This window comes from Astatotilapia calliptera, chromosome 15, assembly GCF_964374335.1.
Source record: "Astatotilapia calliptera chromosome 15, fAstCal68.1, whole genome shotgun sequence".
NCBI lineage: Eukaryota > Metazoa > Chordata > Actinopteri > Cichliformes > Cichlidae > Astatotilapia > Astatotilapia calliptera.
In genome coordinates this window covers 21,154,597-21,172,764 of record NC_137436.1, presented here as the reverse complement: position 1 = coordinate 21,172,764, position 18,168 = coordinate 21,154,597, and the positions used below count along the sequence as shown (strand labels likewise).

At 41.0% G+C, this 18,168-nt stretch overlaps 1 protein-coding gene across 25 annotated transcripts in view; it reads right to left on the bottom strand.

Annotated features, from left to right (window-relative positions):
* afdna (afadin, adherens junction formation factor a) overlaps positions 1–18,168 on the bottom strand; it is a 161,382-nt gene that overhangs the window by 73,293 nt on the left and 69,921 nt on the right. For all 25 annotated transcript variants that reach the window (XM_026194091.2, XM_026194093.2, XM_026194100.2 and 22 more), the window contains 6 exons: positions 17,047–17,141; positions 15,755–16,020; positions 14,205–14,348; positions 13,887–14,085; positions 13,257–13,363; positions 7,313–7,393 (listed from right to left, as the gene is read on the bottom strand). In XM_026194091.2, coding sequence (XP_026049876.2) covers positions 7,313–7,393; positions 13,257–13,363; positions 13,887–14,085; positions 14,205–14,348; positions 15,755–16,020; positions 17,047–17,141 — 892 coding nt within the window. The remainder of the gene's footprint in view (positions 1–7,312; positions 7,394–13,256; positions 13,364–13,886; positions 14,086–14,204; positions 14,349–15,754; positions 16,021–17,046; positions 17,142–18,168) is intronic.

The following is an 18,168-nucleotide window of genomic DNA, read 5'->3' as shown; positions in this document are numbered from 1 at the left end:
ATTTTGTTGCGCCTGTTGCTACAGAGACATTCCTAAACCTTTGCGATTGTTGAATAAATACAAAAATGCTGACTTCAACAGGTTTATAGTAGGTAACCCACAAGCCAAGATGATGGCTGATCTCTTACCCCTGTATTAAACAGAGACCGTGATGGAAGATGGGAAAGTAGTGAAATAGAAGGTCAAATGTGCAGGTCAGAGCACCCTGGTAACTCAAAAACTGTTCAAGTATTTTGTTCTGTCCATCTCAGATTATCCTACATATATCTACGAAGTTCAGGGTCTCAAATAATGGTGAGATGCATATATTTCAGCTCCAGAAAAGTATTTTATTGCTGCTGGTAGTAGGGTGTGCTTTTTGGTGCGGAATGGACAAAATCAGACAATGACTGCAAATTGTATCAACTAGTGCCTGTACCTAGCATTGTAAACTGCAAAACTCAGAAATTTTAAAAAAAAAAGAAGAAAAAAAAGAAAGAACAAGTCCTGGACTGATCAGCTGACAGATAGAAAGATGGGTGGATTGACTGACTGATTCACTGACAGATATATGGATGGAGGGATCAGCTAGCAGACGGGTGGATGGACGAACGGACTGGCTGACAGACAGATGGATGGAAAGATAAATGGATAAATCGGCTGACAGATAGAAAGATGATTGACAGGAGGATGCATGGATGGCCCGGCTGTTAGACTGATGGACGGAAAGACATAAATGGATGGATCAGCTGAAGGATGGATGAACTATTTTCCAGTGATTTTGCAGAAGGATAAAAATGGAGTTTGGGGCTTGAATACATCACGTGGTAAATGCAGAAGCTGTAGTAACCAAACTAAAGATTTACCAAAAAAATATTTCATTTTATTTATGTATTTATTTTTTGTTTTTAATCCAACAGACCACATACGGCACTAGAAATAAATGCAATTCAAATTTTAAAAAAAGCAAAATGCTGAAATAAGACCAAAACTACAAAAATGTAAACAAAATAAGCAAAAGACAAACAATGAAAAAGCCCTAGCCTTTTACAAGCATGCCTCAGTTTTTCCCCACACAGATGTGCCAAAATGTGACTACATAGATTTCATAACGAGCGCCAAGGTGAACAAACGCTCTCCTTCCACACCTCGTAAACACCTCCTGCCCAACAGGAAAGCGAATGCATGTGTGTGTGCGTGCGGTACATCCTTTCATTGTTCCAGCCCTTAGTGGGACGCTCTCATGCTATTGTTACACTTCCAATACGCTTCTATCAGCTAACAAACAAACACACACAACTAAAGCTTCAAACACTGCAGAAACAGATTCAATCCTCCTCCTTTTCAGTTTATAGCTCATTTCTCAAGCCGCATAACTCTGGTTTGAGTGCCAAACTTTTAACTGTTTAAACCTCTATTCCCTGTCTGTCTGCAAGTGCACACAAAAAGCAAAACATTTGAAAGAAAGAAATATATAAATTAGTTTCCTAGTAATGTAGGGATAACAACGTATCATCGGCATGAGCTTAAATCTTAGTTTTTAATGTTAGTCTCACACGTCTCCACAGTGTATATTTCAACTTTCCATCCAAAATACCACACATTTTTTTTTTGAATCACACCTCTGGTTTTGAGCCCCAATGTTAACTGTGTGAGTGTCTGAACTTTTAGACCGAAGTGCAACAGCTGCAGGCTCCGCCCCTTTCAGAAGAAGGTATGAGTGACGGCCAGAAGTTGCCAATGAGAGCACAGTAGCTCACCTACTAAACCAGACACTTTCTGGCTTTTAACTTTTCAGATTTCTTGTAAAATTGTAATAATAGAGTTCATCAGAGAACATCGTGGTTCCAAAGGTCAGCGGTGCAGGGCAGCTGCTTGGTAAACGGTCCGAGTGTGTTAGCTGTTTTGATGGTAGTTAAGGGCCTGCATTGACAAAATAATTCGGTCATTCAGTTATCTGAAAACAGGACATTTTAAATTAACTCGGACCGAACCACAAAACCCCTGAAGAGGACTGTGAACAAATTCTATAACCTCCACCATTTAATCATTTTTAATATACATATTTAATTATTGAAAATTGAGACATTTCCTCATAAGCGTTAACCAAGCTCAACTTTAACAGTTGATGGGATGTATCAACCAAAGCAGTATAAATGACCAGAATTTTTAACTGGAGATTGGAAAAGCTCTCCTTTATCAAACACTGTCCTGTCTCTGGGAATCCTCAATTACGACACAACACAAACATTATCTGGTGTTTTTAAATCTGTACAGAGAGGATGTTCTGTTCCTTTCTTTCGCTGATAAAGGAGTAAACACACCAACGGACAACAAGAGGAGGGCGAAGACGAGGAGGGGAGCGAGTGTTTCCTCAACTGCAGCTGGGAGCTGCCCGGAGGGAAGACAAACACAATACAATAAAACACACGTGTGTGGGTTTGACTGATGTAGTATTTTTAAGGATGCTAATCTGCTCTCCACACGTTTGTTCCACAGAGACAAAGGGCTCCAACAAAATGACCAACATGTAAAGGTTGAGAGTTCAAACAGAGCAATCACTGATTCGACATACAGATTTTATGAGCTAATATTCCCATTTTACACCAGAATTCTTATCTAACATTTAAACTGCGCTGAACTCCCCTCCCCACCACACAAAAAAGAAATTCTTCAAGTCTAATAAAATATTTTAAAATTTATGGAGATTTCTGCAAAATCTGATTAAGGAGTCTTCTTTTAGAATCTACATTTTAAATCAGGCCACAAATTTAAATCTGGCTGAAGAGCACTTTACCCTTTTCTTTTTCCCTTCTATTAAAAACACCAGGGGTTTTTGTTTAACCAGTGACAGAACGGCACTGTCAGCAAACTGCCAAGAGTGATGGACCAGCAGGCCATTGCACTCGATAAATCCAGGAATATTCAACCAGCTGCTTCACAAGCATGTGCTTCTAAATAAACACTAAATACTCATGGACTACTCGTGTCCATCTAAAAGATTGTTACCAGCACAAAAGGAAAAAGGAAACTTCCTCCCTCACGTACATTATGATGGTATTTAATTTACTGAAGTACACCTATTATTTTTTTGTATATCAAACAGTGAGATTTGAGCCAGGAAAAACCCCAGTAAGGTCAACATTTTAGCAGAGCGAGTCTATCGTACATGAAACGCAACAGTCTTAATCGGGTTTACATGGATGCAAACTTACAGACCACCTTTCAAATCTTTTTTTTTTAATTTATAATAACATCAAAGAGAGCAGACAGAAACAGTCTCTTTGCCTTTAAAAGACACAAATGACATAAAAAGAGCAGTTACCTGGTCTTTCCTGCCCACCACAGAAAACCACATGTTGCAGCTGCTTGTTATCCAGACCAGTTCACACTGAGGACATCCACAGCGGAGGACACACACACCCGCACCAACTGCACACACCTGTTTTTTCCTTTTCTTTCCTTCCTTCCTTCTTTTTTTTTTTAAATCCCAGAGAACGAATCAACCTGCTAACATGAACCGACAAGTCTAAAACCTCCCAGCAATTACACAGACTGAGCGTAATCCATTGAGCTGAACTTTTAAAAATCACTGTTTACGGACAGAAATGCGGGATAAAAAAGTTCCTGTATGTAAAGCAAAGACGTGCAGGAATCTTTCCGCTCTTCATTCTCAAAGGTTTGACCGGGAAAAAGAATAAATCTTAATATAGAAAAAGTGTTATAATAAAAAATTTAAAAGTTGCCCAACAGTCCAGTGTGTGTTGCAGTAAATTCCTCAAATGTTCCCAAGAGCTCCCAAATTCCTCCACGGCGTCCTAATTGCAGAGTGTTTGTTAAGAAACAGCAAATTCAGACAGCGGTCCAGAGGTGAAGTGTCGGCTGGGACGCCAGCTGGTCGGACTGAGGTGGAGCGCTGCTTCAGCTCCACCAGGCAAATACCACACACGCGCACACAGACACACACTCTGAGTTATATAATAGGACAAAGCTCAGCCCAGTTTACAGAGAATTTAGGCATCTGTTTGACAAAATTCACTCTACCTGCCTTTCCCATCCCACATACACACATCTCTGCCACTCTCTCAAACATCCACACAGCTCTGAAAATAAACAGAGCAAGGAGGTTTCCTCAGCACATCCTTCCTTCCCACTCTTCCCATCCACACACACAGAGTCAGACTGCACACACACAGGAAAGCTCTCGCCTTAAGCAGGAAACTTGCTCCAATCAAAAGAAAGAAAGAAAATCATTATGTTTTGTACATAGAGCAAACCGTAGTAGTCTTATCTACTCATATCCTCTTGCATGGATGTATACTGGTTTGATACTGCTGTTTTGTACAAGATAAGCTACAGTACAACGAGGAACCCAGTTAGGGGGAAATCTTGGTGATGGAACGGCCTTAATGTAGAATTATGTAACTGTCTGGCCTGAAAGTGAAGGGTTGCCCCTGAAGGAAACTTGTTAGTCAAACTGGACACCCAACTGTGTCTCACTTCTCTTTGCCATTTCAAATTATAATCAAAACCATGTCGGACACTGTTGGGGGCTCTGAGGTACATGCTGTGCATCGGTTCATGTTTGGCTTGCAGCTCAAAAAAAGTCAGAAAACTTTTTAAATTCAAGAAAGCGAGCCAGTGAGTTGATTTCTTACTAACATTAGGAAAGATACAGGGTAGCGAAGCCTTTTCTTGTTGCTATGAAACACTCAGGATGAGTCGCCTGATGATGGCTGTGACATGTAAGATTAGAGGGAACCAGTGGAGACGAGACTGGACTGGAAGATGATGTCAGTTGAATATACTCCACGTTTCACATTACAGCCTCCCTGTGATGTGCGGTGAGCTTATATAAACTATTTTGGAAGCAGACTTAACATTTTAATTGTTTTCAACTTCAAGTTGTGCAACTGTGTTTTTCCTGGACTTGAATGAAATGTCTTGCGTTTCGAAGTGTTTTTGTTTAAATTTTCAGTTCATCTGAAGTAGCTCGGTGTCACAGTCATTACATTTTACTAAACAGCAGCCTCTGCGGCTGCAGTTCCTCCAGTGTTAATGTAAATGTGTCATGTTAAAATACTACGCCTCAGAGCTGAAATTAACATGTTTACAACCATCAAATAATGAATTGTGACAGTCTGTCCAATTTGGTGGCCCACTGTGTGGATCAACAGTCCAAAAAAGTTTAGCATTTTCTGTTAATTGGCACTAACAAGCAATCTACACAATCAGTATCTGGGCATTAGCAACAAGGTGACAGTGGCCAAAATGAGTAACTCAAAACTTGGAGCCAAAGCAACATGTTTATTACATCCATACTGAGCAGGTATCCAAGCCACATTCATTTTCTCTACCAAAATGAAGCTCTGCATTTTCTTGGACGGCGTTCCAGGTACAGTTCGGTCCATAATTTGTTAGACATCAACATATACTTTGTCGTTTTTTTCCTCTTTGCAAAACTAGAAATCAAAACAATCAATATGTGATAATAAGTATAAGGATAGTTTTTAAACAGTTGGATGAAAACCCTTTGTCTCAGTGGCTGAAGTCTAGAGCCCATGAACATCACCAAAAGCTGTGTTTCGCCTCTTGATATCTTCTGCCAGTGAAACAGATGTACTGTTGGGTTGAAATCAGGTACCTGCCTTTGCTTAAGAAAACTGGCTTGTGTTGGTTCAACAGTGTGCTTTGGGCCGTTATCATTTTGAATTGTGAAGCTCAATCTGATCATTTTGGGAAAGTAGTCCTATACACTTCAATTCATCTTGCTGCTTCTATCAGTAGTTATGTTTTCAATAAACATCAGTGACCCTGTAGTTTTTCAGGTCTTTTGGTGTTGCTGAGCTGGTCGCTGCAATCCTTCAAACAATAAACCAGTTTGCTGATTGTTTGGCCACTCCTGATGTTTTTGCCAACTCTCTGAAAGCTTTATTTTGGTTTAAGTCTTGTGACACACTGGCATCTCATTGGTCCTTATCTAAAAAAAATACAATTAAAGGCTGTAAAATACTAACTCAACACTTGGATTCAACTTCAGATTTTATGCCTGCGCCGTTTGTTGTAAAATAATGAGGGAACCAGCCTCACCTGCACATGAAACTGCTTATCAGTCTGCAGCAGCAACCTTCGGACCTTCTTTTACACTTCGGAAGTTTCTGATTCGTGCTTTCCCTAAAGCAGTTTGCATGCAATCCAACGACAAAAATGAAATGACTTGACAGCTACAAAACAAAACCTCTCCATATGAAGTCCTGGTTATCTAATCCTATCATTGCCTCATGAAAAACAACTATACGATGCAACGTCAAAACTCCTGCCCCACACTCTGTTTACCTGACTGACTTGAGCATGTCAGGTGATTTACACACACCGATTTACAACAATTGCTCGCACTTTATGACTGCGTGAGAGATTTACAGCAGGGCAAACTCACAAAGCACAAAATTAACACGGATTAATGTTACTTTATTTTAAAGTGTTTTGTAAGCTTGGAATTAGCTTGGAAATTGGAATTTCTTTATGGCTGTGACATGGTCAATCGTCCAATCACTTTTGGTCTTGTGAAAATGGGGAACAAGGTGTGAAAATAGCTTTAATTCCTAAACAGTTGATGCAAAATTTTTGTCAGGCCACTTGAATTAAAGCTTAAGGTCCGAACTTCAAACTGTTTCATTTCAAATCCACTGAGGTGGTGTATGGATGCAACAAATTAAGGACCTGGATATTCACATATGCCCAAGTGTGTAAACCTCCTGTTCATGTATCTTTTGTTGGATTATTACATTAATACTTTTATGTGCATGTAAGCCAAAATTGCATCTTACACGGACATCTGCAGACTTTTGTACTTTGGTCCACACATCAGAGGTGCGGTAACACAAACACACGGACAGACAATGATCTACAGTTAAATTAGCCCCACCGCACAGCCCCACATCCCCTCCCTTAAATCAGCAAACTGCACAGAGCACGTTTTTGTCCGGGGCTCATCCAGAAGTTTCTTTGTAGTGTTGCTGTTTAGTCTCTGTGCTGCTGTCAGACTCAACAGTGAAAGGAGTCTATTTTAAACAGCAGCCTGTTCTGTCAGCAGTGTGTCGCTCAGCCTCACACACACACCATCTCTACAGCCACGATAAAAACATCCAAGTTATTTTGGGGTTTCCTGTCAAATGCATGCCAGTCGTTTACTTTTCAGTGTTAGATTTCATTTTTAGGAAAAGTTTCCTGCAAAATTGTAAAAAATAAATAAACCCCAACAAACTGAAAACATCTCAGAGCTGCCAAAGTTTGACTTTCACTCTTTAACAAACTTCCAGGTGACATTTCCTACCTTGGCGGCCACGATGCTGAGGCCCATGCCGTTGTGCTTCTTCAGGGTTACTGTGACAACCTCCGGCTCTTTCCTCATTGGCTGAAAAGAGAGATGGACAGGAAGGACAAACTGTAAGCGAGGATGTAACCTCTCACTGTGAGCGAATGCGTGGAAAAAGGCCTGAGGAAAGCTCAACTCTCCTTTAGCGTGTTCCCTTCGTCTGAAACATGTAGGAGAATAGTGAGAGAATGCAGAGTTAAAAAAAAAAGAAGAAGAAAAAAGAGGGAGGGATGAGAAAAGGGAGGGAAGGCTTGAAGGAGGGATAAAGGGGAAAAGGGGAAGACCGCAGAGGAACCTGTGGTCGCTGGAACCAAGTCAAGAATGAAAACCACTTCATGGCCACACACACACACACACACACACACACACACACACACACACACACACACACACACACACACACAGCAGGGCTCATTTGAGCAGGGCTGGGTGACTGGGTGGGGAAAGATGGAGAAACAAAGAAAGAGAGAGCTACCGAGGTTTCCCACATGATGAAAAAATATTCTGACAAAGGATACTCCAAAAGCTCATGTCACACTCATAAAAAAAAATGCTTGCATCGTATTGTCTATTTTTGTTTGGTGTTGTTGTCCTGCATGTCGCTGACTGGCGCTTCAAACTGCAGCAACACCCAGAAGCAAACAAAACAACAACCACAAGTCAAGAGGACAACTCGTACACTAAAATTACAGCTGCATACCCACTCAATCAGGCTGAATTCTATTAGAAAACAGATTCAACTTTCTGCTTGAAGTTTATAAAGAGAAACATTTCAGATCTGAGGTACAACCTGACCAAGAACACCCGAAACAAACAAACAAAAAATGAAAAACCCTCTTCGGCTTCATTGACGAGACGTGGCCCTACATCAGTGATCAATGTGTGGAGAAGGTTCCAAATTCCTGGGTACTTTCTGAACACCTGAGCTGCCAATGGTTATTAAAAAGGTACAGAGACGACCTCACTTCCTGAGACTGCTGAGGAGGAAGAAACAGAGCCACGGCTCAGGAGATCGCTGGCTGAGCTCTGTCCTCCATACAGGACCTGTAAACCTCCCTCCTCCTTCTTCAGCAGACATATTTGAAGGACCCTCACATCCTGGCCTTCATCTGTTTAACTTGTTGCTCTCTGGCAAATCAAGGACACAGACCCAGGAAGGGCTTCTTTCCAAACCTCAACACCTCTTCTCTGAATGTACCAAGTACACCCGAGTTATTTGATTATTAGATTATTGGTAAATCACTGTGTAATATTTGGGATACTCTCACCATTTGTTACCCGACTACCTAACCTTATTAAACATTAGTACTTTTTATATACTTTAGTATTAGGGCTGGGTATCGTCACTGATTTCTAGAATCGATTCAATTCCGATTCACAAGGTCCCGAATCGATTCGATCCACGATTCGATTTAATTCGATTCGATTCGAATCTGGGAAATTTTGACAGTCAGAAATATTATAATTCAGATCAGTACATTTACATATTTTTGTATCTATTAAAAGGAAGCTGACACTCGCAAGACTTTATCAAAGGTGTGAGCATCACAGCAGAGGCCTTTGTGTCAAAGTAGCTGAGGATAAAACACAGAAAAACATGAAGGGGATTTTCCTGGCCTGGGATTTTATAAAAATAATCTGCAGTACATCAAAAACGAAAGAAAACCATTAATCAACTTATGAACATCACCTCTGAAGTTACAGCGGTTTTATTAGAGACACGGCTAAGCGTTTTGCATTTTGCTTAATTTTAAAAAGTTTAAATTTGTTCAATATTGAACGGCAGAAATTAGGTTTACTTTTCGGAAGTAAGTAAAAGGGGGGAAAAAAACGTCGGCCGACAGCGCTGTAAACAACGGTAGACTTGTGCGTAACAAGCAAGCGCATAATGCGGAAAAAAGAGAGAGAGAGAGAGAGAGAGAGAGAGAGAGAGAGAGAGAGAGAGCTGTGCATGAAGTGTGATTTTTATACTGAAAAGTCAGCAAACGTCAGAGGGAATTCATGACGATGTTTATGTGAAGCGTAGTTTGGATCTTCTTTTGCTGCTGGTTCGGTCAATGAAGAGAGATAAAACTAACAGCCATATGATCAGCGCAAAAAGGGCGTAAACACACAGCGCGGACCCGCGGATCAGAATCAGCGAGCTGTCGGCTTTCAGCCCCGACCGTCAGCTGAGAAAGGCGACATCTCACAGATTCTGATCCGCGGGTCCGCGCTGTGTGTTTACGTCTTTGTGCAGAAGCCGTGTACCTGCTCTCATTTACTGTCTTAGCTGTTTGGTGGTTGTTGAAATTTTGTGAGGTTTCACCAGAGATTCTGGCATTTCGGGCAAAATAAATTAATATTAAAAAATCGATTCAGGATTTTAATGAATCGATTTTACGTTACCCAAGCCAGAATCGATTTTAATCGATAAATCGATTATAAAAACCCACCCCTATTTAGTATATGTAGCAATTTTTATACCTAGTACTTTGAGTACTAGCACTTTATGTATTTACTGTATAAATGATCAAATGTTTATTCTTCATTGTGTCTTAAGTTGTTGCTGCGCTCCAATTTCATTGTACATTATATAATATCAATAAAAGCTTCCAATTCTAATCTTTCTAATACAACCCAAGTCAGTTGTGAAGTCACCAATTTCTTCTTTCCAAGTTACAAATAAACGAAAATGTATGTGTGTAAATGAAAATGAATGAATCAATTAGATTTGAAATATTTTATGGGAAAAAGACATTGTTTGATCATAATCATGAAATACTGCTGCCGTTTACTTCCAAAAACTTTACTTGTGAAGTTTTGTTGTCCTATTCTTACCTCACTGTCTGTCATTCTCCAGTAAATACAATACTGCTGTAATTTATGTCTCCTGTCCCTGTTCTTTGTCACATCTATGCATGCGTATTAAAAAAGGCATGCTCTGTTCATTATAAATTAGCTGGTTAGTCTGAATCTCTCTGAACTGCTGCTCCACCCTAATAATGTTATTGTTACACATCTGGATCCTAAGGACTAACGCTGTTAACGTTAACTTCACTGGGAATGCCGCCGTGTTTGGTGTTCAGCGTTCTCCTCATCAGTTGAAGTGGATTTAAATTTTTTAGCCGGCGGTCATTGCCTGCACGGCTTCAAGTTCACACCTTTGTAGCCAGTCTGTGTATGCTAGCAAAACTTCCTGTAGCGCTGCAGAGAGAGGCTGCAGCTGTTCCACACTAATGCAACAGTGGCCCAAACATTATTAGATTACTGTAATTCCGTGCAGATATCTCCACAGGAATTAATCCTGGAAGATGCTTTGATTTGGGTCCAGAGGAATTCAAGCCCTGTACAGGTTATTATCAGGCCCACAATTAGGTTGTGTGTGACACGCCGCTGTACTAAACACAAGTAAATTAATTAAACTTAACTGATACCCATGTTTATTCATCAGACAAACAAACGAGGTTAACGACTTTAAGCTCTTAGGAAAAACTTAAACCTAATTAGACATTACGTACTCAGGAGGCACAGCTCATTACACATTTTTGGCCTCTTCCATCCTTTTCTCTTTCTCTTCGCTTCCTAACCAGTCACGGTAAACTGGCACCGCTCCCTGAGGCCTGGTTCTGATCCAAGTCTCTTCCTGTTTAAAGGGAGTTTTTCTTTCCACAGTTACCAAGTGCAGCACACAGGTTAATGACTTTTCAGTCTTTACATAATGGTATAAAGCACCCCGAGGCAACTGTCACTGAACGTTAACTGAATAAAACTCAATATTGTGTCATTTTTCATACTGTACAACAGCATGGGCTCAAACATCACTGCAGGCTCTCCTTATTCCACTTGTAATTTAGTATCAGACTTTTCCACATAATCCAGTTTATACATTTATACACATAAAAAGCAAACAATATCACATCTTTGACACTAAAGTGGTTGCAGAGCAGAGCTGGTCTTGTAATGATCGCTTAAGAACTGTCGACAAGGCAGAGCTCGACCCACCAGTCTGCCTGAACACACACCATTAATCACTGTGTGCGCGTGTGCTGTGTGAGACGCCAGTCGAGACTACAGTCATGAAATAGTAGAGTAGGGATAAACAGACCAATTACAGAGGAAGTGGCTGTGTGTGTGTGTGTGTGTGTGTGTGTGTGTGTGTGTGTGTGTGTGTGTGTGTGTGTGTGTAAGTAAAAGTAGTCTCTCATTTACTGCTCTGGGCTCCCCAACTTCAGCAGCGTGATTAGTGTTGATTAAATTGTGTGTGCGCTTGTGTCTTGGTGTGTGTCTTATGAAAAGTAAATAGATCCTTCTGAAGACACTTTAATCTCTGCATTCAGATTGAGAGACCACCCACACACACACACACACACACACACACACACACACACACCCCCCCCCCCCCCTCTGGACTCAAATCAAAGCAGTCTCCAGGTTTAAACGTGTCTAAAAATAGTCAAACTATGACAGTCGTGCCGTCAAATTGTCTACAGCTCAGTTTCTGCACAGGAATTTCACCTTTTTTTGGCTGCTAGTCTCAGCTACCCTGAATCTCTTGTCCAAACTCTGTGAAATCCTCTACTTATTGTCATTTTTGTCTTTAAAAAGAAACATACAGATGAAGTTTATTAACACAGCTGAAATATTAAAATGTATACACTAGCCACATTAGTATTTATGCCTTTCAGGAACCACTTTTCCCTTCAGAACTGGCATACTGGAAACATTCTCAGAGATTTGGGTCTATAATGACACAAGAGTAACACACAGTTGCTGCAGATTTGTTGGAAATTTGTTGGAAAACATGTTCCATCACATCCCAAAGGTGCTCTACTTGATTGAGATCTGGTGATTTCGGAGGCCAAATGAGTACAGACAACTTACTGTCATGTTCAAGGAATCAGCAGAAGATGGTACCACTGTGGCCGTGGTCAGCGGTGGTGTTTAAACGATGCTCAATTAATACTAATTGGTGTGCAGAGTCCTAAGAAAACCTCTCTGACACCACCAGTCTGAAATGCTGATTCAAAGCAGGATGGATCCATGCTTTTATGTTGCTTAGGCCAAATTCTGACCCCATCATCTTAATGTCAGAGTAGAAATTGAGACTTATCAGACCAGAAGCAAATTTTCAGTCTCTTAATGTCAAATTGTGCTGAACTATAGAATCGATTTCCTGCTCTTAGCTGACAGGAGGGGCACCCAGTGTGATCTTCTCCTTCAAGGTTTAATGTCTTGTGCATTCAAAGACGTTTTTATCCAGAGAAGTGTTGCTCACTGGATCTTTCTGCTTTTTTACATCATTCTCTGTAAACCCCAGAGATGGTCATGTGGGAAAATCCCAGCAGAGTCTGAAATACTCTGACCAGGCTTGTCTGGCACCAACAACCAGGTCACAAAGTTGCTTAAATCACCTTTCTTCCCCACTCTGAGACTCAGTCTGAGCTTCAGCAAGTCATGGTGGCCATGTTGACATGCTTAAATGCACCGAGTTGCTGCCATGTGATCAGCCAATTAGATATTTGTATCAAAGAGCAGCTCATCGTTATTGACAATATGGAGGCGTGTCTGGGCAGCATACAGAGCAAAGTGGATGGGATCTCAGTGAAGATCATCCACTCAAAGCAAGAGCGCAGCATGAAAATGTAAATGCTGAAAAAAAGAACAGTTTCCCAAAGTCACTCTGCAGCCATCAAAGACCCTGCAGCCACTTTGAGTTTTAGTCTTGTTTTCTGCTGTCTTAGCTGTCAGACTTACTTTAGACTTCAGTCTCCACAGTCTCTGTGACTCAGCATTACTAAACCTGCAAAGTCTCCTCTGTGGCACCGAATTTACCCAGGATGCCCCACTGCACTGACACACAACTCTATAAATAAACGCACGCACAGTGTGGCGAGAGAGTGACTGAACGTCGACGTCGTACCATTTCAGAGTTGTCAGCAGCGGAGAAGTGGCTGTCGCAGTCAGCTCCTTCGAAGTGGACGGTCCAGGTGCCGGGCGAACGTGGATGTGGCGTTAACCTACAAAAACCTACCAGAGGAAACAGACGCACACAGAAATAATGTCACTGATAGTAGAGTGATCATAACCTTTGTTTCAGAGCAGCTTTTCTGAAATCATGACAATAAGAAAACGTTAATTGTCGAGTGTAGCAATACAGCATATAAAGCAACCAAACTTATTTTAAAGCAGCAGCTACTGATGCTTTTTGTTTGGTCTGCTTTATTTTAAGATGCTTAAATCCCAACATAACATCTTTAAACTCGTTGTACGTCTCATAGCTTTAAAAACAGGAGGTATAAAACTCAGAATAGCAGAACTAACACACAGTTATGAAACATAATTCAATGAATGTTTGATTTCCTTTAGGTATACAGGGTTTTATTTAAAACAATGACAATAAAAACAAATTAAAAACCCTGGGAAAAATTATCTGCTCATATTCAACCAAAGTCATTTACATTCTCATAAAACATAAACCTATTTGAAGGCTTTCATTCATATATTTCCAATATGACTTCATTCCTTATTCACATATAGTTTGACTTTCTACCTCTTTGCAGGAGAGGCTCCAGGAAGTCCTGCAGGCCATTGGGGAGGCTGCGCACCACGTCGCAGGAGTAGCCGTCCTCAGGAAGGAGAAAGGGCAGCTGGAGGTCTGGATCCTCCTCGAGCTGAACCTCTCTGCCGTCACTCCTCGCCAGCTCATCTGCTGTGTTTTCCGCCACTGCCACCACGTGGTCTATCAGCTCCTAAACACACAGAAACCAGCAGAAGTTTCTAAAAATCAGTTTGACTTGAATAACTCCAGTTTCATCTAATTTAATCCAATAAAAACGCTGCACATGTTTAAAGACGCCATTTATCTTACAGGTGGGATGTACGGCTCATCGGGGGCACAGTGGTAGTTGGTCATGAGGGCGTGAAGCTGCAGGGAGTTGAGCTTGAAGCAAGTGTTATTGATGGTCTGCACATCCTGCATGGAGTATTTATCCATGGTCAGCAGGGTGGTGGCCTGGAAGGGGACACAAACACACATGTTGTAAATCAAACACATCTTATTGTTTTGAATGTAAACAGAGTGGCCACACGTGGTCGCAACGTTATCTGCAAGCACACGAAATGAGAGACTTCCGCGGTTGTGTTGACTGGCTGACTGTAGGCGAGGCGAGTGTTGTGAGACAGTAATAAGAATCTGATGACAGCTGTTGAGTTGTTTGCTTGTTTTGCCAGAGTCAGTCGAAGCTGATAAAGCAGAGTCCCAGAGAAGCACCTGAGCGGGGGTTTGGAGTGTTTGCCTCTTTACGATTTTTCATTTCAGGTTTACTATAACAGAGGATTATATTCCTTCTGGGCAAGAAGAGATCCTCCAGAAACTGCAAAGCTTCAAAGCATTTTTTCCTGGTTGCATTCATGCTGCTAAAAGGGATTGTAGTGATGTAATAGCCAGTCAGCGGTTGGTAGTCCAACTCCATGTCTTGTTGTGGTCTCTTAATTTCTTGTTTCAGCCTCTTCATTTTCTCTCTGAATTGCTGCAGTGTAGTAAACATCTACTCCCAAACTTCAGACTGCCGCAGCCAATTTAGAGATCCTGAAAACCTTCTGCAGCCCACCCAAACCTTCAATCCCAACTGCACACCGCACAAAAGGAAATGATTCCTTCCATGTGGATTCACTGACTCATTTTAATCTTAATTTTGATCACATTAACAGCTTTAGCTGATGGCCATATTTGTGCTCTCTGATTAAATAGACCACAGTTCAGGGTCAAGAATAGGCCAGAAACTGAAGGAAAACCTGTTATTTTTAAAATCACATTGAGATGTTTTTCAGTTCAGTTTCTTCTTCTTTTTTTTAAAATTACAAATGGCTTCCTTCTGACTTCTTGCTGCAGTAACATCACAACCCACTTTTTTTGGAATCCCTGATGTCATAGCAAAAAATGGCCCATTGTTAGTCAGTTGTGCTGGTTTCAATCATTATGCAAATGTACCATTTATTAGACTTGGGAAACCTGCGGTCACCTGAGACAGTAGTCGTCACTTGAATGAGTAACAAAACATTTCTGTGACTGAAAAAGCAAAGTTGAGATAAACAGAATCAACTTTCTGGGAGTTGTCACTTCAAGACCCTCTTACTCTTCCACAGGAGCTACTCTGTAATAGTACTTTTACAGGTCTGCGTAATTCCCTAAAAACAGAAAATGGGACACAACCAACAAGTAAATCAGTCGAACATATTCTTTTTTTATCTTTTCAAAACCCTTTATAGTAATAAGAAAAAATTAAAATGGAGATATTTTAAAAAGATGCAACAAACCAATTAGTGTGACTGACACAACTGAGGAAAATGCCTCTAAAACCTGTTTTAGCGACCATCTGCTCACACCCCTGCACAGACTCTTACTGTTTACCATCTTACCTGTACGATTCGGCTGAGGTGGCAGTCAGCAGCGAGCTCCAGACCCTGCTTCTCAGCCCAGGCCTCGATGTGGCTCAGCTGCTGCCGGAGGATGGCGCCCCAGTAGTGACAGCACAGCCCCGAGCCGGTATCTGTCACCAGCTTGTTGAACAGCCACATGTTGATGAAGTGGAAGAGCTGCGAGAAGAGCTGGATGGTGAGAGCGGCGTTGACCCGACACCGCCGCAGTAACGACATCGCCCCCGTCAGTGTGTGCAGGACGTCCTCTGAAAAGAGAAACCGGGACGTGAGAAAAAATCTTCCCCTCTAAGTCTTATATCCTGTTCAAGGTCATTCTGAGCCGTGTGAGGCTTGTTTTTTGAGATCACTCAGTAGAAATCCGGTTACATGCCCTTGTACTTTTGCTTCTGTGATAGGCGCACTTCTTCCAGTGTTAAAAAAAAATATACAATCTTCCAGCTGGATTATAATTATCTTAATAAACTGACAGGAAGCCAAGTGGAGGAGTTTGTGATTGAAGGTTGTGTTTTTTTGGAAGAAAACTTTCAGTACATATGTACAATATCCTCAGAAAAAAGACAAGCGCCTCCTGGTTTCACTCCTCACCTGATGCAACACTGTCTGACTTGAAAACTGTGGGCTTTTCAACCCGCAATGATCCTCTACATGAAATGTGAGTTAAGTATATGGACAGTTTCCAGGAGCTGTATGATCAGGTTATTAAAACCAGGCCTGTACGCAAACAAATACAGTGAACAACGATAGCTACAGAGTTCAATTTGGGCTTTCCTCCGAGTTTCTGGAGTCTGCTGAAAAATCTTGGGCTCCATGTTTGTGTAAATTCTTGACTTCAGAGAGTTTTGATAAAAAATAAAATTCTTCGAGTTTAAGGTGGCACTGCAGCTACTGACTCTGCAGAAAAGTAGATCCCAAATCAGAGAGACAGGTCCAAAGCATGTTTTTAAAAAAACAAAAAAACAAAACAAGACACCTGAGAGACCATTAGGAAATAAAAAAAAATACTTTGTTCAGATTTTCTAATATATTCTTTCCAGTCTCACAAGGTCCAAAGGAACCTGAGAAAATTAATGCTAACAATTTCTAGATGTGTGCAACCTGTGAGTGTGGAATCATCTTAACATAAAACGGTGAAAACTCCGGCAAAACCTATAATGACATACGATTAACATGTCTTCATTTTAAAGGGCTAATCACCTAAATTAATTCAGAATTGTTGCTGTTAGTCATGAGCAGTCTTGGTTGCTTCCTGTGGTTGTGTGTTTGCACATTACCGATCTTTGGTCTCTGTGGATTATGCTCCTCAGGGTCATCGAGGAAGGCAGGCATGTAGTTGTTCAGATCGGCCTGGAGACAGTGGACCAGGTACCTGCAGCAACACGATACAGCTTGTTGCAACGTCATTCAACACTGTTCACATCAAAGGTCACCATCTGAACGTATTTTACACTTTCAGATGCTTTCAGAAACTTTAATGTGGGTTATCAGTGTGTTCATATATTTTCCATAATGCTTCTAAACCAAGTGAGAAGTTTAAATTACTGCTAACTGCCAGCGAATGTCATTTATACAGAAAGAATTGCAAGCCTATGTTTCTTATCACCCATTTTATACTAACAAGTTACTTTAATAAGGATTTCATTACATTATTGGATGGACACTTTGGACTGCATATAAAAGACAGCGCATGCTCACAGGGGGTTGTATGATCGTTGGGGTTTCTCTCTATGATCGTGGGTCTTGTCTTTATAATATAAAGCCCCTTGAGGTGACTGTTTTCTTTTGGTGCTATATTAATAAAACTGAACTAAAATTTGAGGTAGATTCTCGCTCTGCTTATTTCACGTGTGTGTGTGTGTGTGTGTGTGTGTGTGTGTGTGTGTGTGTGTGTGTGTGTGTGTGTGTGTGTGTATGTATATATATATATATATAATATTCTGTAACTTCTGTCGGTGCTGTGCTTTTTTGGAAATCGAATTTCCCAGAGGAACCCACCCGAGGGATTAATAAAGTTCTCTCTTATCTTATCTTAAATTTAAGTCCACCAACATCATCATCACCTCTCATTCATTTTGACTGGGGCAACATTATTAACTGGATGCACTCATTTGTTTTTAGGACAAAGTAATGCACTGCTCACTTGGATCAACCCCATTAACCTGCATTCCTTCTAATGGCCAGCAGTGGGCGACTCCTGCAGCTAGAAAAGATAACAGCTTCCTCCCCCTGTGACCCTAGGAAACACTTTTGTGGTGAGTTTACGGGTATTTATTTGATCTCTTATTGAATTAATAATCAACATTTTGTAAACTGCAGTTTCTGTTAAGAGTCACAAAGACGAAAACACTGATGCTTCGCAAAGGGAAGGCATTAACCTGTCTGCATCATCACAATGG